Below are 27,259 nucleotides of genomic sequence, written 5' to 3'. Positions count from 1 at the left end.
AAGTATACAAACAGATCAATGGCACACCCTTAGGGTCACCCATCTCAGGACTCATCGTAGAGGCAGTCACGTAAAGACAAGAACACACATCTGGCATTGACCTACGCACCAGAAAAGACAACGGCAGAAACAACCCTGTTGACCATGCAAAGCCCTCCTCACTAACATCTGGGGGTTAGTGCCAAAATTGGGAGAGCTGTCTCACAGACTAGTCTAGCAACAGCCTGACATATTCATACTCACAGAATCATGCCTTACAAACAATGTCCCAGACACCACAATCACCATCCCTGGGTATGTCCTGTCTCATCGGCAGGACAAACCCAGCAGGGGTGCGGCAGAGTGGTATACAGTCGGGAAGGTGGTGCTCTGGGAGTCCGCAGCATTGACTCCGGACCCCATGAAGTCTCACGGCTTCAAGTTAAACATGGGCAAGGAAACTTCCTGCTGATTAACACATACCATTCTCCCTCAGCCAATGAATCAGGACTCCTCAATGTTGAGCAACACTTAGAGGAAGCACTGAGGATGGCAAGGGCACAAAATGTACTCTGGGTGGGGGATTTCAATGTTCACGACTAAGAGTGGCATGACAGCAACACTATTGATCAAGCTGGTCGGATCCTAAAGGACATAGCTGCTAGATTAGGTCTGAGGCAGATGGTGAGGGAACCAAAAAGAGGAAAAAAACATGCTTGACCTCATCCTCACTAATCTGCCAGCTACAGTTGCGTCTGTCCATGACAGTATCAGTAAGAGTGACCATCGTACAATCCCAGTGGAGACGAAGTCCCGCATTCATATTGAGAGCGACCTCCGTCGTGCTGTGTGGCACTAACATCGTGCCAAATGGGACAGATTTCGCACAGACCTAGCAACTCAAAACTAGGCATCCATGAGGTGCTGTGGGCCATCAACAGCAGCAGAACTGTATTCCAACACAAATACAACCTCATGGCCCAGTATATCCCCCACTCAACCATTATCATCAAGCCAGGCGATCAACCCTGGTTCAATGAATAGTGCAGGAGGGCATGCCAGGATCATCACCAGGCATACTTGAAGATGAGATACCAAATTGGTGAAGCCACCAAAACAGGACTACTTGCATGCCAAACAGTGAGAGCAACAAGTGATAGACAGAGCTAAGCAATCCCACAACCAACGGATAAAATCTAAGCTCTGCAGTCCTGACACTTCCAGTCATGAATAGTGGTGAACAATTAAACAAGTCACTAGAGGAGGATGGTCCACAAATATCCTCATCCTCACTGATGGAAAAGCCCAGCACATCAGCGCAAAAGATAAGGCTGAAGCATTCGCAGCAATCTTCAGCCAGAAGTGCCGAGTGGATGATCCTATTTGGCCTCCTCCAGAGGTTCCCTGCATCACAGGTACCAGTCTTCAGCCAATTCGATTCACTCCATGCGACATCAAGAAATGGTTGGAGACACTGAATCCTGCAAAGGCTACCGGCCCTGACAACACCCCAGCGATTGTATTGAAGACATGCTCCAGAACGTGCTGCTCCCTTGGCCAAGCTGTTCCAGTACAGTTACAATACTGGTATCTATCCAACAATGTGGAAAATTGCCCAAATATGTCCTGTACATAAAAAGCAGGACAACTCCAACCTGACCAATTATTGCCTCATCACTCTGCTCTCAATTATCAGTAAAGTGATGGAAGGTGTCATCAACAGTGCTATCAAGCAGCATCTGCTCAGAAATAACCTGCTCAGTGATGCCCAGTTTGGGTTCCATCAGGGCCACTCAGCTCTTGATCTCATTACAGCCTTGGTTCAAACATGGCCAAAAGAGCTGAATTCCAGAGTTGAGGGGGGAGTGACAGCCCTTGATATCAAGGCTATATTTAACATAGTGTGACATCATGGAGCCCTAGCAAAACTGGAATCAATGGGTATCAATGGACAAACGCTCTGGTGGTTAGAGTCATACCTGACACATAGGAAGATGATCATGATTGTGGAAGGTCAATCATCTTAGCTCCTGGACATCTCTGCAGGAGTTCCTCAGGGTAGTGTCCAAGGCCCAACCACCTTCAGCGGCCTCATCAATGACCTTCCCACCATCATAAGGTCAGAGGTGGAGACATTCGCCAATGATTGCGCAATGTTCAACACCATTCGTGACTCCTCAGATACTAAAGCAGTCCATGTTCACATGCAACAAGACCTGGACAATGTCCAGGCTTGGGATGACAAGTGGCAAGTGACATTTGCGCCATACAAATGCCAGGCTATGACAATCTAACCACCACCCCCTGACATTCAATGGCATTACCATCACTGAATACCCCACTATCAACATCCTGGGGGTTACCATTGGCCAGAAACTCAACTGGACTCACCACATTAACAGAGTGGCTACAAGAGCAGGCCAGAAGCGAGGAATACTGCAGCAAGTAATTCATCTCCTGACTCCTCAAAGCCTGCCCACAATCTCCAAGGCACAAGTCAAGAGTGTGATAGAATACTCACCACTTGCCTGTATGACTGCAGCCTCAATAATGCTAAAGACGGTTGACAAAATCCAGGTCAAAGCAACCTGCTTGATTGACACTACATCCACAAACATTCACCCCCTCCACCACCAACGTTGAGTAGCAGCAGTGTGTACTACTTACAAGATGCTCTGCAGAAATTCACCAAAGATCCTCAGACAGCACCTTCCAAACCCAAGACCACTTCTATCTAGAAGGACTAAGGCAGCAGATATATGGGAACACCACCACCACCAAGCTCCCCTCCAAGTCACTCACCATCCTGACTTGGAAGTATATTGCCATTCCTTCACTGTTGCTGGTTCAAAATCCCGGAATTCCCTCTCTAATAGCATCGTGGGTCATCCCACAGCAGGAGGAAAGCAGTGGTTCAAGTAGGCAGCTCACCATCACCGCCTCAAGGGCAACTAGGGATGAGTAAGAAATGCTGGCCTGCCAGCAATGCCCACATCCCACAAAATGAATAGAAAAAAACAACACCACCCTCCCCCGTATTCAACCTAAACTGTGGATCTGGTCCGTAGACAACACATTTGTCATTATTAAGCGCAACAAACTAGAAGAGATGCACAACCTCATCAACAATGTATTCACCAGTATTAAATTCAAGAGAGATGAGGAAAACAACACTCAGCTTCCTTTTCTGAACATCAGAGTTGAAAGTATGACCAGCGGGGAGTTCCAAACCTAAGTGTACAGGAAAGCAATCCACACTGACAAAATCCTCAACTTGCACAGCAACCACCCTAATATCTACAAACAAAGCTGTATTAGGACACTATTAAAATGGGCCACCACTCACTGCAACACACCAGAACTACACAGGAAACAGGAAGAGGACCTATCCAAAATCTTCACTATGAACAGATATCCCCGCAACTTCATCCACAGGTGCCTACTAAAATAGGCAACAAGAGGACACACTACACCCTAACACACTGACCACATTACCCTACATCAAGAACATATCAGAGCTGATGAGTGTCCTACAACCACGGGGAATCATGGTAGCACACATTCCCATAGCCATGCTATGACAAACACTCAAGGATTAAAGATCCCATTCCCACAACATGCAGAGACAACGTAGTTTACAAAATACACACAACGACTGCTGTAAGCATTACATTGAACAGACAGCAAGGAAACTAGCCATCAAAATACACAAACATCAGCTGGCAACAAAATGGCATGATGAACTTTCCCTAATATCAGTACACTCAAACAATGAAGGCCATCAATAAAACTGGGACAAGGTAACCATAGTAGCCATAGCCAAAGATAGACAGGCACAGGAGTTCCTAGAGGCATGGTTCTCAACCCATAATGCAATCAACAAACTTATAGAATTGGACCCCATATACAAACCAATACAGAACAAAACCGGAAATGACACAAGTGACCATAACAGACCGGATAGTATAAATTCCAAACAGAGTAGAATAACATTGTTTCAGCGGCAGCCTCACTGATGATGTTACTCAGCATGATGACAAAACATCTGAACAAAAATAGGCCAGTTCAGTGAGCAAGTCAACAACCTCACCCCCAACCGGAGCTACAAATCTTTACAAAAACCCGAAAAAAAATACTGGCACCTGAGATGATAGCACTGATGTATAAAGAAGATTGAATTAGTAAGAACCAAATTTACTGGAGTTAGAAGAGTAAGGTGGGATCTCATAGAAACCTGCAAATTTCTAACAGGACTATGCAGGATGAATGTGGAAAGGATGTCCCAATAACCAAGGAGTTCAGAACAAGGCATCACAGTTTAAGGATTCAAGGTAGTATTGAGATTAGGACAAATTTCTTTACGCAGAGAGTGGTGAGCATATGGAACTCTCTGCCACAGAGTATGGTTGAAGACAAAACATTGAATATTTTTAAGAAGGACTTAGATGTAGTTTTTAGTGCTACAGGAATCAAGGGTATGGGGATAAAGCCAGAACAGGTATTGAGTTGGATGATCACCCATGATCATATTGATCGACAGAACAGGCATGAAGGGCCAAATGGTCCACTCCAGCTCCTGTTTTATAGAATCATAGAATTTTACAGTAGAGAAGGAAACCATTCATTCATCATGTCTGTACTGATTCCCCAGAGAACTATCCATCTATCCAGCTCAATCAGTGGCCTTCTAAATTCATCACTTTCAAATATACATCCAGCTCTTTTTGAAATGTCCTGTGGAATCCACCTCCAACACCCTCCCAGGCAACACATCACAAATCCTAACAACCCTCTGAGCAAAGAAGTTCTTCCTCAACTGTCTCCTAGCTGTCTTGCTGACAATCTTGAAATTGTGACGCCTAGTCACTCAAGTATGTTTCTATATCATTCCTAGTATTCCTTCACTAAACAGCACTATCATGCCAGATGTTTACTCAATTTAACCTAACTGCTTTACTTGGATTATTGTGATGAAGAAAGACAAGGAGTATGAGGAGGAAATCCTGGTGCCAGCAGAACTAGACACATAATGCTCAGAAAGCAATTGTGGACAAAGAAGCAGTATCTGAACAAAAACAAAGTTGCTGGAAAAGCTCAGCAGCATCCATAGTTCTGACATACAACATCACGGTTCTTTTGGTTTTTTTCGAAGCAGTATCTAAAGAGGGGAACCAGGGTTTCCAGCATTGTCAAGCAGTTCAGCTAGTGAGGGTGCACTGAAGGCTTTGCAGCTACCTTACAGATGAATAAAAAGCAGTGCCAGACATCCCTTCACATGACAAGAGGCACCATAACTTCCTATAGGCAGATCTATAGCCAGATTGAGTAGCCTGTGGCACTGAATACCACAGCAGCATTGAAGTTTCTAGCTACCAGCTTGATTCAAACTTAACTTGGGGATGTGTGAGATATCTCCCAATTGACATCCCATAAGTATATTGGTGGGTTCACCATTGACATGTAAGATTAAAACAATACTGTTGTTCAAGATCACCTTGAACCCAAAAGCTAATGTCGCAAACCAATGGATTTCCAGTTGTTGCTGGGTTCCCACAGCTACAAGAGGTCCCTGACTGCACCCAAGTAGCACTCAGAGCTCTTGGCATCATCCAGCCAGATTCATGAACGTGAAGGAATTTCATTCCTTCAATGACCATCTTAATTGTGAACACAGGCAACAATTCTTGTGGATATGTGCCTTGTATTTAAGGAGCTGCCATGACACTCCAAAGTGTCCTCAGATATTCATTGCCCTGCATCATCTCCCAGGCTGACTCATGGGTGATAAGGTTTACCCTGGAAGCAAGCTAATGAATCCATTGCAAACCTTTAAAGCAATACTAAAAATACCAAAATGTTACCCATACATTCACTATGGCCACATCCATCATTGATCAGACTTTTTTTTTTATTTGAGGATGTACTTCCATTGTAGACTATTCAGGAGGAGTATTCCATCATTTGCTGGACTAACTCTCCAAAATAGTGATTGCTTGCAGCACCCTTCACAACTTAGCTCAATGGCAGGTTTAGATCCAGAAGATGGGGGAGATGGGGGAGATGGAGCAACCACTATTCTCCACAGGCGAGGGAGAAGGGGAGCCTGGCAGAGATGCCGAGGAAGCTAGTATTGATGGTGAGATGCTGAGGATGCTAGGACAATAATAAAATAGACAGCCAAGTCACAAGAATCTGATAGCATCTAAATGCAGGGGTGAATGACCTTGCATCAACATATAAGGATAATGAGAACTGTAAACATATTTGATGCAAAGGCACTTCTGCCATAAAGGAAATGCTTGCTTTATACCTTTAAAATTTTAAGTTATGTTGTTTGCCTTTAGTTGTTAATTAAATTGTTCCCCTTGCAATGGTAAGCATTGGTCTGTTTCCTGCCCAGAGCATCAGTATAAATTATGCAAAATTACACAGGAGCTGCACATTTGTGATTCAAACCTCTGTTTGAAAGGAGAGTTCATCTAGCACGCAGCTTCTTGTTCTTCCAAAATGTCAGGCACTGGTGAATATTCAGGGATTAACCTTTGTTGTCTTGCAGCCACAGAATCTTCAGTCTTTCCAATGTTAGAAATTGAGGAAATTGCAAGCATGTTTTTAAACTCATTACTTTGTTTTCAAACATAAGTTTACATCGTATCATGGGGAAAAAGACAGGTGAAATGATTCTAAAACCAACATAATTGAAGGCAGTGCTGTTAAGGATATAACAATGGAAATGCAAAAGGCCAAACTTTGCACACAAGAAGCTAAGGAAGTGTAGTAGAGGAGCTCTGTTAATTAAGGATGACACAACTACAATCATGTGAGATGGATAGTAAGAAGAATGGTCAGTGTGAACAAGACTGCAGCAGAATAAGCAATGTCTGAGTGAGTTTCATATTACTGTTGGGAACTTCGTTCCAGGTGGAAATTTGGAGCAAAAGGGTCAGAAGTGTATAAACTAGGGATTAGTGCATGGATGTAGCCTGACTACCTTGGACATTTGAGACACTCTTGGTGTTCTTTATTCTGTTAAAATGATAAAAAATGGTTGTTGTTGTTGCCATTATTGACATATGATTGAAAGCAGCCAGAACCCACATCTATGTTTCCACTGGCTGAATGTAACTGAGTGTTTGTAGTTTAGTTTATCTGTTCATTAAACTTCCAATTATCTTAGGTTTTCTCAATAAATATTGGGTCCTAACTATATGCCTGGCAGTAACAATGATTTTGATGCAGAGCTGTTTTTGATCACTGCTTCCCATTCATTATATCATAGAATCTGCCTCAGGATTTCAAATTTGGTCTCAATGAGCTTTGATCACGATAGAATCATCTTGGAACTGAATACTCCTAAATGTCATTGTAACAGAAAATCTGGCAAATGCACTGGACATTCAATTATACTCCAGTGATTGTCAATTTTACAGCAAAGTTTGTGTCGACTCATTACAATCAAATTCAATACTTAAGGTCGATAAGAATTGATCTCAGGAAAGCATTACCTGGTCATTGTCATCAGACTGAAATACCTCCAATTGCAAATCATTCACAGTCATAGAGTCATACAGCATAGAAACAGAACCTTTGGTCCAACTTGTCCTTTCAGACCAGGCATCCTAATCTGAAACAATCCCATTTGCCAGCATTTGGCCCATATGCCCCTGAAACCTTCCTATTCCTATACCCATCCAGGCCTTTTAAATATTGTAAACATACCAGCCTCCTCAGACTGCTCGTTCCATATACTCAGTACTCTGCATGAAGGTTATCCTTTGGATCCTTTTTAAATCTTTCTTCTCTCACCTTAAACCCATGTCTTCTAATTTTGGACTCCTCAACCCTAGTAAAAAGACCTTGGCTCTTCCACCTATCCATGTCCCTCATAATTTTATAGACATAATTTTACAAGGACACTTCTCAGCCCTTGGGACTCCACAGAAAAAGGCCCCAGCCTATTCTGCCTCACCTTATGACTCAAATCCTCAAATATTCTGTCTTCTTCCCATTCTCCAAGCAAATGCTGTATATAATGATTTTCCCTTCAGTGGTATGTATTTCCCAATCCTAAAATTTGTGTACAAATGCTACATTCCTCCTTGCACTAATGTTTACAGAGAGTTTATATTATATTATGTTATACCTTTCATTACCTCAGAATATTCTAAATATGAGAGTACTTTTGAAATGTACTTAGTTGTAAATGTAATACAGGAAACACACATGCCAATTTTTTCACAGTTAACATTTTAAAATGATACTCATTGAGGGATAAATATTGGGCAGGACACAAGGGAAACATTCCCCAACATCAGCCCAAAGTGGCAGCTCTAAACAGACATAACAAAGTAGCAATGTGGTGAAACTAGTTCTTGGAGAAGCACATCTAGATGTAAGAAAGAACCAATGATCAAAAGCTGCTTGTGTACATACAACACACTTGAATGTAAATTCTGATCTCTTATTATTTATCTTGTTATTCTTGTTCTAACCATTATCAATGATTGATTTGGAACTCATTTGGAGTTGGCTTCTGTATCAGAATCCATGTTAACATTTTAGGATAAATTAGGATAGATGGTAGAATGAAGGAAGAATGCAATATTTGAGAATACAATGTGTCGGTGGGATTGTCATAATTTCATCACAAAGTTGTAACTTTTTAATTTGAACAATTTAACTTTTATTGCTCATAGTAGAAGAAGTCTGTCCTCTGTGTTTAAAAACTCAGTTACCTTTAGATTGGGGAACCTAAAAACTGAAGGGACAAGATCAACAGAGCACAGCTATAAGATTGAATGTTGCAATATTTTTGGTATCATCATCTTGTTACTACAGGATATTTACACAATCTGAAGTAAGGAAAACACCAACATTATTAAAAATAACATTTGATTGGGCTTTATCGTGCCATGAGTGTACAGAAGACAGAAAGATCATGTGACATAGCATCAGTTCTGTGATGAAGTGTACTGTTTGTTAGCATATCACACAGTCATGCATAATCTCTCTATAAACATAAAAGATGTTGAGCTCTTTTTGAGCCTTCACCTACTAACAGGATAAAATTTTCCAAATGCTTGTCTAGCTCTCATCATCCTTAATGTTTTGCTATTCTATTAAAAACAAAGTGTCTGAGCCTATGATAGCTAAATAGAACTCAATTCCCTGCCATATCATAGTATTTAACAAAATTGTGCTAAAGATGAAGATAAGTTTAACTGGACAATAATGAGGCTCAGGACTTCAGATTGTCACATTTCATGATGAAGCCATGATTTGGTTACATTAAATTATCAGGTTACTTGTCTTGATGGATTGTCTTCCACTCAGTTTGTCAGGAGGCAGTCTGGGAAGCATTTCGGATTTTCTTGGACAAAATTCCAGAGAATGAAGAGTACCAGAAATGGGTCAATATTTGTCAGCAAGAAACACACTACCTATTCCAGATTGGGCAAAACTTCAGTGAATCTCAAGAACATCTAACCATGGTTCAAAGGGTAAGGAATCAACTTTGAATTTAGGCAGTCTTGGACATTAACTCATTTTGCGCATATTTTACTTGCAGTTTTCCACATTAGTGAATGCTGAGGTTTAATATGTTCACATGAATGATATTCCAACATATTACTACTAAGTTGATATGAAATGCAGACATACTAAATGTAAGAGTCTAATTTGCCTTATAGATTCTTCCCATTTTAGTATTACATTTTCTTTAAAAATTAAAAGTGATTTTTTTTCCATTGCTTCACAGAGACTGGGAATTCGAGGCAGTGATCTTCAACCAAGGTATGCAATATAGCTATGATATTAAAACTTATTGCATGAGGCCTCTTGTCACTGTTTGCTTCATCAAAAGTTGTCAAAAATGTCACACTACTACAAAAATACCACAGAGCAGTACTCAGCTGATGTGTTTCCACACATTCTGTAAATATTACTATTTTCTGACTGTTAATTGCAATGGCTATGTAAATCCCTAACTGGAGTTGGTCAGATATATTCACAACTAAGTATTGGCACAAATTGTATTGATTATATTATTAGTATGTGTATATGTTGTCCAAATTAGTTCTTTTTTTGAGTAATAATGAATGAGCTAAAATGAAACGACAATGTCAGATTTCTAATGTGTTTCCCTTTCTGTGTTTGCTGAGCAAGTATTCCTGTGGATAATCAGCCAGGTGAACTTACTACACTAACAACAGGTACTATTTCATGTCAGATTTTGTTATTTAATATTTCACATGTAAACTGCAAAGCCTTTGAAAATTGATAAAAGCAGAGGCTATTCAGTTTTCTCATTAAGTAGATTTCTTAATAATCTACTCTAAACCATAATGTCCCACCATTCTTTGAGGAAGTGACAAAGATGATAGATGAGGGAAGGGCTGTTAATGTCATATACATAGACTTCAGTAAGGCATTTGATAAGGTTGCCCATGGTAGGTTGACGGAGAAAGTGAAGTGTCATGAGGTCCAGGGTGTACTAGCTAGATGGATAGAGAACTGGTTGGGCAACAGGAGACAGAGTTGAAGTGGAAGGGAGTTTCTCAAAATAGAGAACTGTGAACATTAGTGTTCCACACGGATCCGTGTTGGGACCACTGTTGTTTGTGATATTCATAAATGATCTGGAGGAAGGTGTAGATGGTCTGATTAGCAAGTTTGTAGACTACACAAAGATTGGTAGAGTAGCAGATAGTGAAGGGGACTGGTGGAGAATGCAGCAGAATATAGATAGATTGGAGAGTTCGGCAGACAAATGGAAGATGGAGTTGAATCCAGGCAAATGCAACGTGAGCATTTTGGAAGATCCAATTCATGAGCAAGCTATACGGTAAATGGAAAAGCCCTGGGGACAATTGATACGCAGAGGGATGTGGGTGTTCAGGTCCATTATACCCTGAAGGTGGCAATGCAGGTCGATAGAGTGGTCAAGAAGGCATACGGCATGCTTTCACTCATCGGACGGGGTATTGAGTACAAGAGTTGGTAGGTCATGTTACAGTTGTATAGGATTTTGGTTCGACCACATTTGGAATATTGCGTACATTTCTAGTCGCCACATTACCAAAAGGATGTGGATGCTTTGGAGAGGGTGTAGAGGAGGTTCACTAGGATGTTGCCTGGTATGGAGGGTGCTAGCTATGAAGAGTGGTTGAGTAGATTAGGATTATTTACATTAGAAAGAGAAAGGTTGAGGGGGGACCTGATGGATGTCTACAAAATCATGAGAGGTATAGACAGGGTGGATAACAAGAAGATTTTTCCCCAGCATGGGGTAATCAATTATTAGGGTTCATGATTTCAAGGTGACAGGGGAAAAGTTTAAGGAAAATATGCATGGAAAGTTCTTTACGCAGGGGGTGTTGGGTGCCTGGAATGCGTTGCCAGCGGAGGTGGTAGAGGCCGACACGATAACATCATTTAAGCTGTATCTAGGCAGATACATGAATGGGCAGGGAACAGACGAATACAGATCCTTGGAAAATAGGTGACAGGTTTAGATAGAGGATCTGGATTGCTGCAGGCTTGGAGGAGCGAAGAGCCTGTTCCTGTGCTGTAATTTTCTTTGTTCTTTGTTCTTTATACTTGAACTAGTCATTATGAGGTAAATGAGATGGACGTGGAAAGTGTATTATTGACAATTGGAGCTCTAAGAGAGAGACGGAGTTCTGTGACTCTCCCTTTGTTATCAAATTTCTCTATTGAATAAACTTATCATGTCAGAGCTCAGATTGGCAAAATTAATCACGCGCGGGTTTCTGATCTCATACTCACTGGACGACTAAGGTGTGTGTCATGACCTCACTACCTGAATATGGAGGTTTGAATGGCTACTGTGGTGCAAATGGAAGTGCCCCCACCTCTGGAGCAGCAAGCCTGCATTCAGGTCCCATTTTCGCCAAGTGTATGTAATAACATCTCTTGACAGATTGATTAAAACAACGTGGAGATTTGAATCTGTGATTGTCTGGCCTGTACTGTCTGGTTTTTCTTAGGCAATATTGAAATAAAACAAGATGCTTTCAACAATTAAGAATGGTGGACTAACTTACAAAAATCAAAATATCGACATGTTTGGTTGTACCTTGATAGTTAGAGCTGTACCTGCTGACTGGCGATACATTTTACAATGTGTAACTCACACTTTGCCAAAGATAACAAAAATCTTTTTAAAACTAAATACAATCAATTACTGTTGTTTTCCAGTTTCTATTGACAGGCAGCCCTAGAATAATCTATATAGTTACTCCTAGTGAGGTTGTTTTTGACCTTCCAGCTAATCAGCAATCTAGGTGCTGGAGAAACTTACCAGTTCTGGCAGTACCTATAGGGAGAGAAACACAACTCTTCTGAAGAAGAAGTGTCATATTGGACTTGAAATGTGAACGTTGTTTCTCTCTCTAAAGATGCTGCTAGATCTGCTGAGTTTCTCCAGCACTTTGACTCAGATTTCCTACAGTGTGGAAACAAGCCCATTGGCCTAACAAGTCCATACCAACTCTCACAGCATCCCCCCAGACTCATCCCCCTATAGGCAACCTAATCTACACATCCCTCAGCATTATGGGCAATTTAGCATAGCCAATCCACCTAACCCACACATCTTTGTACAGGGGGAGGAAGCCGGAGCACCTGAAGGAAACCCACGCAGACACGGGGAGAATGTGCAAACTCCACACGGACAGTTGCCCGAGAGTGGAATCAAACCCGGGTCCCTGGCTCTGTAAGGCAGCAGTACTAATCACTTAGCCACCGTGCCGCCACTTTCTGTTTGAATTCCAGATTTCCAGCATCTGCAGTATTTTATTTTTACTCCTTGACTGATGGTGTCAGTCATTCTTGCGCTAGGACAGGATTTACAATGTGAGGATAACTTGCTACTTACCTAACTTCTAATGGTTTTTTTTTTGCAGAGATCCCTTTTGTCCCAGTGTCAAAAACTACATCAATTCCAAACATTGTGGTCTCTAATGAGATAGTGAATGAAACTAAAATTCCTGTTAAGGTAAGATTAGTGAAATTCAACATTATTTATCAATCATTTGTTTAGATGTGCTGTAAAATGATTGTGAACTTGCAATAAATATGCTGAGAAATGTTAGTCAGATTTGGATGAGGCAAAATTTAAATATTTAAATACTCAAAATTGAAATCAAGGCAATTTTGTAATTTTACATAGACTATATATGTAGGTAGGCCAGGCAGCAGAGTTTCTATTAATATATCTACTTTTTTATTCATTCACGGGATGAGGATGCCATTAGCTACACCCTAATTTCCCAGAGAGCAGTTAACAATGAACCACATTGCTGTGGATCTGGAGTCACATGTCTGCCAGACTAGATAAATAGTTTCCCTAAGGGATGTTAGTGAACAACTTATTACAATTTTTAAGAAGAAAAATGTATTGTTTTCATTGTCATTAATAAACAAATCTTCTATTCCTACAACAGCTCAATCTCAAAGTCAAATTGTAGACTGTGAGAAACAATCAGATTAATCAGAAAACTGGTGGAAGTGATTAGAGAATATAATCTCTCAATACTGAATGTGTATATACTTGAGAGAAAATTTACAATGAAACTTAAATTAAAATTTAAGATTTAAGTTCCTTGTTCTTGTGTTCCTTAGTGTTTAATATCCACCCCAACAGGATCTTAGCATCATTCAAATTTTGAAAGGGTTTTATTTTCCTCAATATTTGTTTCTGCGTTGTATAAGCTATTGCCTTATGTAAAGGCTAATTTTCTTCAAGATTGATGCAGCCAGTTCCTCCCCCCACACCCCGGAATATCCTCCAATTTGTAAATATATTAATATTTATAATTTGATCAATCCTATCACCGCAATTGCTGCATTGTATGTATCACAGAACATATTCTCTGAGAAGTAGGCATGAGGTGAATAGAATAATTGTTGGGTGGGGGATGTCGATATCATCATGGTAGATGTGTATTAAGTGTTTCCTTTTTAAATAACACATTCTATGTGATGGAGCATATCCTTTCTATCTGCTTCAGGGTCTGCATGTAACCAACATTGTCCCAGAACAGCCACCAGAACAGGTTGTGGAGTTCAGCATTAAACTCAACAATCAAAGTTACAGCAAGGAGTTGAGTGATCCAAACTCACTTGAATATCAGGAACTTATCCAAAGGTTTGAGATTCAGGCAAGTTCGCTGAAAATACTAAATGTCTTGTACCAACACTTACGTTCTGCACAAATCTACTGAACCTGATCTCAACATATCCTCGCACCACAGCCTTCTGTGATGTTTTTCTTTGTGCATTTCCTCTAAAATACACATATCCAATTCATCAAGATCCAAATTCTCATCACTTTTCTGAATCATCTCTTTGCTTGAAGAACCTTTCATTCCCTTGTAGTAAGAACATACAGAATACAGAAAGCATGCACAACAACATACAGTAGTTGAACCAAATGTGTTAGTGTTGTGCTGTAACTATTGTGTAACAATGTAATATCATACATGGAAAGATTTAAGTCAGTTTCATCTCAATTCAGTTCTGATAGTTTGCTTCAACTGGAGTAAGGTGAAATAGTGTGTTTGCTCTGAGCTTTCTGTTCCAGTCCCATTACATCTACCTTAACAGGATTTGTGATATTTGTGATTTTATATGACACACCATAAAATGGCAACAAACTGCCTCAGAATCATGAACAGGGTGCAGTACCCAGGTTGCAAAATCCAACGATAAAGTCCAACATACATCAATACTGAGCGTGCTTTGTAGCTTCCTCAATTATCCAAATACAGCTTTAAGATTCAAGATTTTTATTTCTTTTCCAGATGCAAAATCTTTTTGAAATCCTGCCAGGATTCAAAGAAATTCGGGTGTTAGGGTCCAGGTGGGTAAACAAAGGAATTAATCATTGTAATACAGCTCTGCACTTCCTGAGTATGAAATAATGGAGAGATCTCAAAATCTTTGCTCATAAATGCTTATCCAAGAAAGGTAGTATTCTGGACCATTCTAGTTAGTAGTTGGTGTGAGTTAAGTGGAGGTAATCTTAATGGAAGATCCAGTAAACATGGCCAGACACATTTATCTATGCCACATTTGATATTATTGTCCTTCAAAACTGGAGCCAAGATGATTCCAATTTCATCTCACTTCAGGAGACTTTGAAGCCCATGAATAATTATAGATTTCCTCCTACCTTGATGAGTGTTCACTGTTTCCAATCTGAAGGACACTGAAGAACTTGGAATTTTCCCTTGGAAACTCAATTGAATTGCTTAGCTATTGTTTTTGAAACAGATTCACCATCTTAGCCTCCTCATTCACACAATGTGTTGAAATCAAGCTGATTACAGTCTCCTATTAGTATAATCTTTCAGAAGTCTTTAATAGTGTGCTTTGCAACCATGTTCTATTTGGAGTTCTGGAGGGTGTGGTGCCAGTCAGGTGAAAGGGCTTAGGATATTTTCATATGACTGAAGATGGAAAGGGAAGTTGCAATTGTTCTGGTTCAAGTAGAAACCAATGACTTAGAATAAGGGATGAAGTTCTGCTAAAGAGATTTGAGCATGTGGGATCCAAATTAAAAGGGGAAAGGTAAGAACCTCTGGATGACTACTTGAACCAAGCATAAATTCGCATAGGTGAAGCAAATTGGCAAGTTAAACACATGATTTAAATTGTTGTGTAGAAGATTGGGGCTTTAACTTGGTAAATTGGCCTCTGTAACAAGTAAAGAGAGAACTCTTCTGCTGTGATTGTTCCATTTAAACAGGGTTGGGATAAGTCTCCTAACAGATCAAATAACTCAAGCTGTAGACTATTCTTGGAGGAGTTGACTCTGTTGTACATGTCAGCAATGATCTGCTTAAAAGCCTGAATCACTTGAAAAACTGTTACGCAAACATATTGCAGAAGGTGAGCCTTTCTCTGTAAGCCCTGTATTATGGGTATTGTCTCATTTGAGCTGGTACTCTGCATCCCTCTTCACTGTCCTGTGGAGTTGCCTGTGACTATGAAGAATACAGCTGCTAATGTTAGAAACAAAACACTATGAATACTTTAGATCTACTGGAAGAATAGTAAGTGCTGGAGAAACTCAGCATTTCTGGAGTTTGGTACAGCGTGAACATTTCAAGTCCAAAAAGGCTTTTCTTCAGAACTGAAGCTGATGTTGTTGCTCTGTTGACATAGTTGTTATGCTTGCTGTAATGGTTATTCCTGTGCTGATGCTCCTGTATGTCATTTGAGGTCAATGGTTGCATAAGCTGCTCCCATTCTGCAATGAAAACTACCAGTTGGAAAGTTCAGATTATGGTGGACAAAGTCGAAACTGGCAAAATTTCTAAAATGTTAGAAATCACCTATAAAGCAGTAAATTCATAATCTCAAAAAAAATCATAGAATTGCTGCAGAATAGAAACAGTCTATTCGGCACAACAAATCCACACCACCCCTCTGAGGAGCATTCCACCCAGACCATAGACATTCATAAACATTCCTCCAGTCCAAAATCACACATTCACTAATACTCTCTGTTTTTGTAAGTTACTCAGTTCCATTGCCATGTTGTCACTGTCCCTTTAATTCCATGTGCATTCAATCAATATTTTTAGAGGGCTATATGCATTACATCGTCTGCATTATTCTCATCAACCTTTTCTGTTACCTCTTAAAAAGTCTTTAGCAAGTTCAAAAAACTCCAAGCTGGATTTCCTTAATTAACCTGCACTTCCCAAATGACTATTCAGTTTGCCCTGAATTATTGTTTCAAGAATCTTTCCCATCAGTAAAAGTTAAACTGATGGGTTTATAGTCGCTTAGCTTATCTTTAGACCTTTCTCAAACAATACTGTAACATTTGAAATTCTCCAGTCCTCTGGCACCATTCCTGAGTCTAAGGTAGATTGGAAAATTATGACCTATGGTAATTCCTGCTGCCACTTGTTTCAGTGTCCTTAGGTGCATCTGATCTCGTTCTAGTGCCTTATCAACTTTATGTACAGACTATGCCTTCAATGCCTCTTCCTTAAACACTTTAATTGTATTCACCATGACCTAAGATGTACCTTCTTTCTAATTTAGGAAAATTTCCAGGTTCACAAAACCAATACGGGAGAGAGTATCGTAGAGTCATAGAGATATACAGCATGGAAATGGACCCTTCAGTCCAGCTCATCCAGACTGTACAGATATCCTAAATAAATCTAGTGTCATTTGCCAGCATTTGGCCCATATCTCTCCTAAACCCTTCCTATTCATATAAACATCCATTTGCCTTTTAAATGTTGTAATTATACCAGCCTCCACTACTTCCTCTGGCAGCTCATTCTATACACACACCTTCCGTGTGAAAACGTTGCCCCTTAGGTCCCTTTTTAATCTTTCCCCTCTCACCTTAAATCTATGCCCTCTAGTTTTGGACTACCCCACTCCAGGGAAAAGATCTTGCTTATTTATCTAATCCATGCCCCTTGTAATTTTATAAACCCCTAGAAGGTCACCCCTCAACCTCTGATGCTCCAGGGAAAATAGCCCCTGTCTATTCAGCCACTCTCTATAGCTCAAACCCTCCAAACCTGGCAACATCCTTGTAAATATTTTCTGAACTCTTTCAGGTTTCACAACATCTTTCCAGGGAGACCAGAACTGTATGCAGTATTCCAATAGTGGCCTAATCAATGTCCTGTACAGCTGCAGCATGACTTTCCGACTCCTATAGTCAATGCACTGACCAATAAAGTCAACCATACTAGATGCCTTCTTCACTATCTTCTCTGTCCATGAAGTTAGAATTCTTGTTTCCTCGGTGTTTAGCTGAGTGACTCCAGAATGAATGCTGTAGCTGTTCTGTGCAGAGGCATAAGTTTGCCTCCTTGAACTGATAACAATGTTTTCAAAACATAAAACAGACTTCACAGTTCACTCCCCCGAACCCCCCATTCCCCCTGTAAACACTCCCCATGCCAGCTCATGCCACCCCTATGGTGCTTCATATGCCCCATTCCAACCTAAGTCATCCAGCCACAGCTTCTCCTTAGCCCCTCATGCACTGCATGGCAACATGTGTCTTTTCATCAATTACCAAAACCCCTCATACTCTCCATGACAACCTGCACACCTCAACCAATCTCGTGTGTCCTCTGTAGCTTCGATGGCAACTTAGTTCCAAGACATATCAACCCAAATGAAAACCTCAGGACACATGCTGAGAAGAAATAAACTAAAGTTCAAAATATTTTTCTGAAAAAGATACCCATTTACATCTATATTGTTTCCTATAATTTCTTACGATGCTATTTAACTTAATGAATGAGGAGGATCAGAGGGTTTCAGTTGCACAGAAAATTACAAAATCAAAGGTAATGGTGAGGTTGGGATTGCAAATTAGTGGTGGGGTTGAATTTTGCCACAAAATTTAAAAAAAGGGACAGAATGTGTGAACGTCATAATACTCCAAGGACCTATAAAATTATAGGCAAATTTGATAATAAAACAAACTGAAAGGCTTTGTATCTTATTGCATGAAGCAGTCAGAATAAGGCAGACAAACTGGCAGTGCAAATCAAGGTAAATGAATATGATCTCAGGCATTATGGAAACATGGTTACAAGGAAATCAACATCGAGAATTTAACATTCAGGCAGATTTGATCTTTCAGAGACACAGGAGAGATAGAAAAAATGGTGGCATAACACTGTTAATAAGAAATGAAATGAGGACAGTTGTATGAGATGATCTAGGGTCAGATGATACAGAGTTCATTTGGGTGGACGTGAAAAAACCCAGAAAAGAAAAGGGCTTTGGAAGAAGTACTGTACAGACCCTGAAACTCCGAGGGAAAGGCTAAAAATCAATAAATAGTGGGAACAAGTAAAAGGAATAGAGCACTATTTATGAGTTACTTTAATCTTCATGACTGATTGGCTTAATCAAATTGACAAAGTTATGACAATGAATTCATAGAGTTCATTAGGAGTAGTTTTCTAGAGCAATATTTCTTATGGTCTTAGGTTTTATAGTCTTCAAACCAAACATGATTGATAGTCTTAAAAGGGAAGGTGACGGACTAGGGGTATTATTGCTGGGCTGTTAATCTCAAGGCAAAAGTAGAGATTCCTAGAAAAACTCAGCGGGTAATGCAGCATCTGTGGGAAGAAATCAGGGTTAACATTTTGGATCAAGTGATCCTTCCTCACAATCAGAGATAGGGTCACTCAACCCGAAATGTTAACTCTGATTTCTTACCATGGATGCTGCCAGAGCTGCTGAGCTTTCCCAGCAATCTCTATTTTTGTTTATAATTTACAGCATCCACAGTTCTTTCAATTGTTATTAATCCAGAGACTTGCTAAAGTTTCTGGGGAATCAGTTTTGAATCCTGCCATGACAGACAATAGAATTTGAGTTCAATAAAATTCTGGAAATTGTCCAAAAATCCCAGCTGATTCACTAATGTCCTTTAGGGGAGAAAACTGTCACCTTGTCTATATGTGATTCCAGACCAACAACAATGTGGTTGCTTCTTAATCAGCCTCTGGGGTGGGCAATAAGTCCTCATCTGGCCAGTGATGGCATCATTCTGTGAAAGAATAGAATCAAATTTAAATCAAGTGTTCAATAAAAATAAACTTTGGAAATCATTGTCAATACAGTGTGGAGCTGGAGGAACACAGGCAGTCAGGCAACATAAGAGGAGCAGGAAAAGTTGACATTTCAGGTCTTCACCTGTCATCAGGATTTGGGAGGGAGAAGAGACCACAGAAATAAATAGAGGAGTGAGGCTGGGGGAAGGTAGGTTGGTGCAGGTAGGAGCTAGTGAAGATTGGTCACTGGAAAGGGTGGGGCAGATAGGTAGGAAAGAAGATGGACAGGTTGCGTCTCGCCAAGCAGCTAGAGATGAGAGGGGAGGTTGAACATGGGATGAAGCTGGGAGAGGGAGATTTTGAAACTGGTAAATTCTATGTTGGGACCATCAGGCTGTAAGCTCCCAAGGCAGAGTATGATGTATTGTTCCTCCAGTTTGCGGGTGGTGTCATTGTGACACTGGAGGAGGCCCAGGATAGATATGTCATCAAGGGAGTGAGAGGGCAAGTTAAAATGGTTGGCTAGCAGAAGTTGTTGTTGGTCACAGCATACAGAATGCAAATGTTCTGTGAATTAGTCACCAAGCCTGTGCTTGGTCTCACCAATGGAGAGGAGACTACATTGGGAACAACGGATACAGTAGATCAGGTTGGATTTCCCCTAACGGGGGAGCAGGCAACATGAGAAGTTAGTTACTTTGGTAGGTAAGAACAGAAAAACGGAGGGCTAAATTTTACCAAAAATTGGCATTCTGTTTCTGGGATTAATTGAAATTTCTCTGTGACCTCTTGTGCATTGTCTCTCACAGCTCTCAGTGGCTCACTTCACTATGCAACATACCACTATGATGCCCTACTTGAATTATCATGTGATCTATAATGGCAGGCACACCTTTTGCAAAGTATGTTTGCAGAGGCTCTCTCTTGTCTCCCTGTAATCTTTATAAGGTATCTGGTTTTTGAAACAAGGTAACAACATCAGAGTTCTTAAATATATAGGCATAATGGCAGTTCCCTAGGAAAAAGACTCCTGTTGTTACCTTATACCCCTCATGATTTTATAAACCTTGAAGCACCCCTCAACTTGAACTGCTCCAGTGAAAAGGGTCCAAGTTTATTTTTATGACTCAAGACCTCCATTTGCAGCAATTTCCTCGTAAATCTTTTCTGAACACTCTCCAATTTAATAATATCCTTCTACGTTCTTTTGGAAGACAATCAACATTGAAGGACTTAATTTTCCATTGACTCTTTCATAGCTTTCTTCCCACAATACACTCAAGGGATTTAAAATTCATTCTTCCTGATTGTCAAATGTAAAAATGGTAAAAGAAATAATGTTCTGTAATGTGCTACTTGGTCATTCACTGCAGACTCTCATGTTTTATTTGTATGTTTTTCTTTTGTGTGTAAAAATCATGTGTTTTTTTTTGCTGTACTTACTGTGCTATGACCTACCCAGAATTTTTGATTTGGATCAAAAGTTCATTTTTATCAAAATACAGCATCATTCTATGCTTTTAAGGACAGTTGTCTGCAAATGTACATGAGCTTCTCAGTTACCTCTCATGCTCAATTCTGTAATCTCATATAATGAACGGTGACTGTAGTTCCACAACAAGGGGGAGAAATTAGCTCTACTATAATTGAGAAACAGGTAACTTGAGAGCCCCAAGATGGGCAGTAAGCATCACTGAGAGGAGCAGGAAGGGTGAAGATCTCATGACAGGCAATCACCATCAGCAGCATAAGAAGGGTGAAGCTGGATGAATACAGTAGGCCAAGCAGCACTTCAGGAGCATAAAAGCTGACGTTTCAGGCCTCAGGCCTAGGCCCGAAACGTCAGCTTTTGTGCTCCTGAGATGCTGCTTGGCCTGCTGTGTTCATCCAGTTTCACACTTTATTATCTTGGATTCTCCACCATCTGCTGTTCCCATTATCTCTGAGCATAAGAAGGGAGCAGGTTTCTAAAAATAACGAGAACCCTGTGACAGTCAAAGATACAATAGAATTAGTTGGAGCTGACAGGAATTAATTCTTTTTGCAAGAAAGAGGAAGGAGGTAGCTCTTTGAGTCTCTGTTAAGTGTATGTGGTTGTTTTATTCTTGAATGCTAAAGTTAATAAAATGTATATAATACATCATACACAGGTGGGTAATATAACTAAATAATTCAAATCTTTCATGATGGCAGGTCAAAATAAGGTGTCTGAGGTGCAGCATGTAGGAACTATTGGTAAAAAATATAGTTCAGGGAGCAAATGTCTAAAGTAAGCATTTGAAGTTTGAGCAGCTTTGGCACAGATAAGCTGGAGATTGTACTAAAAACACTGCAACATCCAGTGAGTGGGAAAATTACCTGGATTCTTTGTGGCAGGAGGCAAACACACCCCTTGGGATAGAGGCTTTTTGATCTGGTCAGTGGTCAGGGTCAGACAGGCATGATTATGAATGAGGTAGGTGGGGGAAATGGGCAGAGGACAGACGGGAGTGTCATTTTCTACAATTGTCCAATAGGTCTCAGGGTCTGTTAGCTGGTTTAATTGAGAGTTTGGTCTACTAGATGATAAGAAAACTGACCATGCACTGTGGCACATGTAGATGTTTCCTTGGGATGAGCATCAAGTAATGTAATAGCCTAGTGAGGAGTATTAACATCTCTCTCTCTCTCTCTCTCTCTCTCTCTCTCTCTGCAAGAAAGGGCAAGATCCAGATAGCTGTGTTGTTTTTCTGGCCCAGTGCAACAGTTCAGAATGTTTGCTTAGGACTGGAATGAAACAGTGGCAGGGGTAGAACCCAATGGTCATGGTCAATGTAGGCACCGGTGACATAACTAAATTAAAATGCAGAACTTCAGTTTACAATCTTTTGATTACTACCTGAGTTGTGTGCAAATTGAATTGGGTACATAATATCAGAGAGATGAATATAATATTCAAAGATTGGTGTTGGAGAAATAACATAAGATACAGGCATCATTCTAGACTTGCCATTTGTCACAAGCAGTGGTGATTCACAATTCAATTTACAAAGCACCGAGCACATTCAAATTTCTGAATAACAGTGATTGAGTGCATGCAAGACAAAATTTGTATTGGGAGACCATCTTGAATACATCATGTCCTCAAGTACTTTACAGCTAATCAAGAGAAAAATGAAGATACAAGCAGATAACAAAAGCAGTGTTGGCCATATGGTTCAATGTAATTCAAAGCCTGATTGTAAAAATTAATACAGTCAAAACGTCATGTCAAAAAACTGGCCCAGTCCTGCATATTAGCATACTCCTAGTTTCCAAATGTTACAACCACATTAGGGCCTACAAAGTGTAAATTAAACCTGATTTTTTTTTGCACTAAGGCATTAATCAAATACATGTGATCACAAATGACTTTTCTTTCAGTGCGGATGGTCATGTGATTCGTTTTTCCGCCATCTTTGGTAAGAGAGCCGCCACACTGAGTGACATTCGAAATGACGTGCTAAACATTGGTTCCAATAAAGTCGAGAATGGAGACTTGCTGTTTGAGCCACAAGAGGAGCTCGCAGAGAAACCATTGACCACCATAACAGTAACCAGATTTCAAGATATGGTTGCCATGGCACTACTAAATGATACATCTTTTTCAATGGATCCAAATTCAATTCGATTTACTCAAGGTAATCTAATGTCCAAGCTTGGCTGCCTTTATCTCAAAATACAATGATGACAATTAACCTGATCAATTTTCTAAAGAGCAATGATGTAGACAAGAAATAGATTTTACTGAGGCACATATGTACATAAAAACATCATTTCAAAATCTAAATGATGGTGTTCTAGAGTCACTGGTATGAGGGCCCTCATTAAGACTTGACCCACCCCACCCCCTCAAAGTGATGGGAGCTGAATTCCACAATATTGCCGCTGTCAATGCCATTCTTTGCTGGCTCAAAATGCAACACTAACCTTTGAGATGCATGTGCAGGCAAGAAATGACAATCAGAGCTTTTCTGTGAGAGACACATTTTAGCAATAGTTTAATTACTACATCAGATAAAATAATGTATGCAACAACTGAATGAGTAAAAGAAGATTTTTAAAGAAAATAATGAGGAATCCATTATGGACCATGCTACTAAGAAGACAATCCTAAAATAACCTTCCAATGCTCATTTAATTTGATCAAGACAACTCACACAAAATAATTTATTTTTAAAACCTTATTATTGTGTTGATGTAATCAGTATTATCAGTAATCAGTATATAATCCATATCAATAGAATGGTTTATTTATCTGCTGTCTGTGCATCTAGTAAACAGTTACCTGATGTTTAGTATGATTTAATCTTGTTTTGTTTAACCTTTATTATATGTATGAAGGAGACTTAATTTTTAAAAAATTTTCTTTATTATATGTACATAAACAAACAAACGAAGGGATAAATTTTAATCTAATAAGACAGTTGGTTCAAATTGGGTGGGAGGTTAACTTTTTTTAAAAATCTCAAACTCAATCTTAGCCACCTCCATCCATTGACTTCAAGATGTAATGGAGGTGGGACAAGCAGAGGTCAGTCAGCCTACTCCCAAGATATGAATTGATCAATTAAATATTGAATATTATAATGGAGCTTCAGATTATCAGTTTTAACTCTGAGTAGTCAGGTTTCCCAAGCCTCAGGAAATGTGGCAGTAAAGGGAGGCAAGGACGTCATCAGTAAGATGTTAATTCCCTTTACAGTACAACTTGCGAGTCAAAGGCCACAATAATGTTTCCCAAGGATTTGGTTCTACCCTCTACCACAGCCCTAGGACTGGGGTACTGAAAATACCCTGGGGACCAAGGATCAGACACCATGTCTGGGAATGGGGATTTTACCCTACCTACCAGCACAGCCCCACCAACAGTTTCAACTCCCTACCTAGGTCTGCAGCCTGCTGCAGAATGTTCCTCACCGAGTTCACCAATCATGTTGATTTAATGCTAGAAATCTGGAAAAATAAACATTAAGAGGTTAAAATTGCACAGGAAGTCAGGAAACAAAGATTTTCCATTAGAAATCCAGCTCCTGTACCTACAAAACCTACATCTGTCACAACTGGACTACAGCAATTACAGGCCGAGTGAAAACCAGCCCAGTCAATCTTCAATTTCTTGTTTATTAAAACTGCAGTTATTCTTACTATCGTGACCAATTTTGTTGAAATCAGATAATGCGTACATTAGGAATGGTTTTTATATTGAAAATTACACTAAATTACAATGAAGATAATAGAGGCCATTAACTGAAACACCAAAGAAAGCTGACAGCACTCTCTGCACCTGGCTTTTGCCATAACTATCGTCCGATTGGATTTATTGTAGTCACATGTACCCAGATACAGTGAAAAGCTTTGTTTTGCAAACAGTCCAACAGATAATAGCAAACAAGGGCATAGAGATCGTAGGGTGCTCAAAACAGAGCAAAGCATACAGGTTACACTGCCTAGGAGGTGCACAAAACAAGATCAACATTAGCAAGCTCAGCATTGTTTAAAGCTAGGGAGACTATTCATCAGTCTAATGGCTGGGAAGAAGCTGTTCTTGAACCTATTCGTGCATGTGTTCAAGCCTCTGTATCCTCTGCCTCATGGAAGAGGTTGGAAGAGAGCATTCCTGGGGTGGGAACGTCTTTGAAGTTGGCGGGCTTTCTGTAGCAATGAAAAGTGTAAATAGAGTCCATGGATGAGAGGCTGGCTTCCTTAATAGGCTGGGTTATGCACACAACATTCTATAGTTCCTAATAGTCCTGGGCCTGGCTATTGCCATGCCAGGCCTTTATGTATCTGGACTGAATGCTTTCTATGGTGCACCTGTAAAAGTTGGTGAGGGACCTTATGGACATACTGAATTTACTAAGCCACCTGAAGAAGAGACTTTGTGCTTTCTTCACCATTGCATCTGCCTGGGCGGTCAAGAACAGGTTATCAGTTATCGTCACTTCTAGGAAATTTATGGTCTGGGCCTCTCCTCCTCAGCTCCTTTGATTGGATGGGAGCATGTCCTCCTCCTTTCTTCTTTGCCAGACTCAATTCCTCCAGTGAATCAGCATGTGAAGAAATCCCTGTAAGTGGCCTTGAATTTTCTCTTTACCAGTTTGAATAACAGAATCATAGACTTCCTGCAGTGTAGGAAGAGGCAATTTGGCCCATCAAGTCTGTATCCTGGTGTATCCCCACGTTGCCCAGTTCTGTAGAAACAACTTGTCTTGCAGCAACAGTGCTATGAATTTACCTTTTATTGCAATACAAGTGAACCATTCCCATTTCAACACTGTGCTGAGATTTACACACCCACCCCCTGCCCCGTGCCCCAGCAACATGCAGCATCTTGCATCTGAACTTCATTTATGACTGCACTGTTTATTTATGATTGGAGTCCTCTTTGGAACTGTTTGCTGCTTCCCCCTCTCTTGTTAATGATTCAGAAGTTTAATGTAATGACATTCCTAACACGTGATATTTTGTGAAGGAGTTGTCTGATGCCCATCAAGGCAAGCAGATTTCCAGTAAATAAAGACATTGAGTTTTTTTTTAGCTTAGTGCAAGTTTTATTGAGATTTTTGGAGGATTTCTTACCAAGATACTATAGAAGCGAAAACCCCCAACCAGGGACAAAGACTCTGAAGGCAGGCAGGACTCCAGCATGTGGCACATTTTATTCTTATTCAAGCAACAACCAATTATTGTGCTGAGAGGGCCAAAGATCTTCACCGAATCTGGCCTTGACGTGAAAACCCAGCCACTCTCTCAACATTCAGTTCAGATTGGAAGAACGATCAATGACACTGATTTTTACAGTGAAATACAGCATTCTATATTACAATAATCGCATACAACATAGTCACTGTGTCCTTCCCCTTATTCTATACATCCAATCCTGTGTAACACATAATCAATGATGGGCACTCCTGTGGACAGGCCCAGGTTCCCATGATTTCATGATGCTTAACAGACATTGTAATCTCCAAGCCTTGGGACTTTTCTATGCATCCTATTAATTTGCATTCCAAAGTTACTGATTATACTCCTTCAGACCTTTCACAGACCTGCTTGTCTCTAAGGACTTGTTATTCATTGTATTCCGTGTGCTATCTCTATCAAATTCTGTTATTCCACTGCCCCAGATATCTGTACAACAGTTGGTTCTCACTGACTGCTAAGATTTGTAATATTAATTTCTGTTACAAAGTGTGCAGTTATACAGCTATTTCTACCGTTAACGCTTTTTAACTAATGAGTTGCAAACATTCTGTTTCATGTCAGGCATTTTTTTAGAGGTAAGTGTTTCCTGAGAGTAATTAACTTTTCACATGATAGTGGGAACTGCAGATGCTGGAGAATTGAGATAACAAGGTGTAGAGTTGGATGAACACAGCAGGCCAAGCAGCATCAGAGGAACAGGAAGGCTGACTGAAGAAGGGTCTAGGCCCGAAACGTCAGACTTCCTGCTCCTCTGATGCTGCTTGGCCTGCTGTGTTCATCCAGCTCTATACCTTGTTATCTCTAGCTTTTCACATGTATGTTTGAATGTTCTTCTCCTAATTCTTCTATTACACTGTGGTTAAACATGTGTCAATAATTATGTTTGAAATCTTGCCTCTATGTTTATCTGAAGAATCTCTTAAATACAACCTATTCAGTGATATTGTACATAATGTCAAAAAAACTGATTA

The 27,259-nt window shown here is 40.1% G+C and overlaps 1 protein-coding gene across 4 annotated transcripts in view; it reads left to right on the top strand.

The window, feature by feature from the left end:
- The window catches only part of LOC125454608 (interphotoreceptor matrix proteoglycan 1), a 142,309-nt gene that overhangs the window by 52,348 nt on the left and 62,702 nt on the right, over nucleotides 1-27,259 (top strand). For all 4 annotated transcript variants that reach the window (XM_048535551.2, XM_048535548.2, XM_048535550.2 and 1 more), the window contains exons 3-9: nucleotides 9,313-9,479; nucleotides 9,737-9,771; nucleotides 10,144-10,190; nucleotides 12,906-12,997; nucleotides 14,013-14,162; nucleotides 14,805-14,863; nucleotides 22,965-23,221. In XM_048535551.2, coding sequence (XP_048391508.1) covers nucleotides 9,313-9,479; nucleotides 9,737-9,771; nucleotides 10,144-10,190; nucleotides 12,906-12,997; nucleotides 14,013-14,162; nucleotides 14,805-14,863; nucleotides 22,965-23,221 — 807 coding nt within the window. The remainder of the gene's footprint in view (nucleotides 1-9,312; nucleotides 9,480-9,736; nucleotides 9,772-10,143; nucleotides 10,191-12,905; nucleotides 12,998-14,012; nucleotides 14,163-14,804; nucleotides 14,864-22,964; nucleotides 23,222-27,259) is intronic.

This window comes from Stegostoma tigrinum, chromosome 9, assembly GCF_030684315.1.
Source record: "Stegostoma tigrinum isolate sSteTig4 chromosome 9, sSteTig4.hap1, whole genome shotgun sequence".
Taxonomy (NCBI): domain Eukaryota; kingdom Metazoa; phylum Chordata; class Chondrichthyes; order Orectolobiformes; family Stegostomatidae; genus Stegostoma; species Stegostoma tigrinum.
Note: the sequence above shows the minus strand (reverse complement) of the source record. Positions and strands in the feature narration are given on the sequence as shown.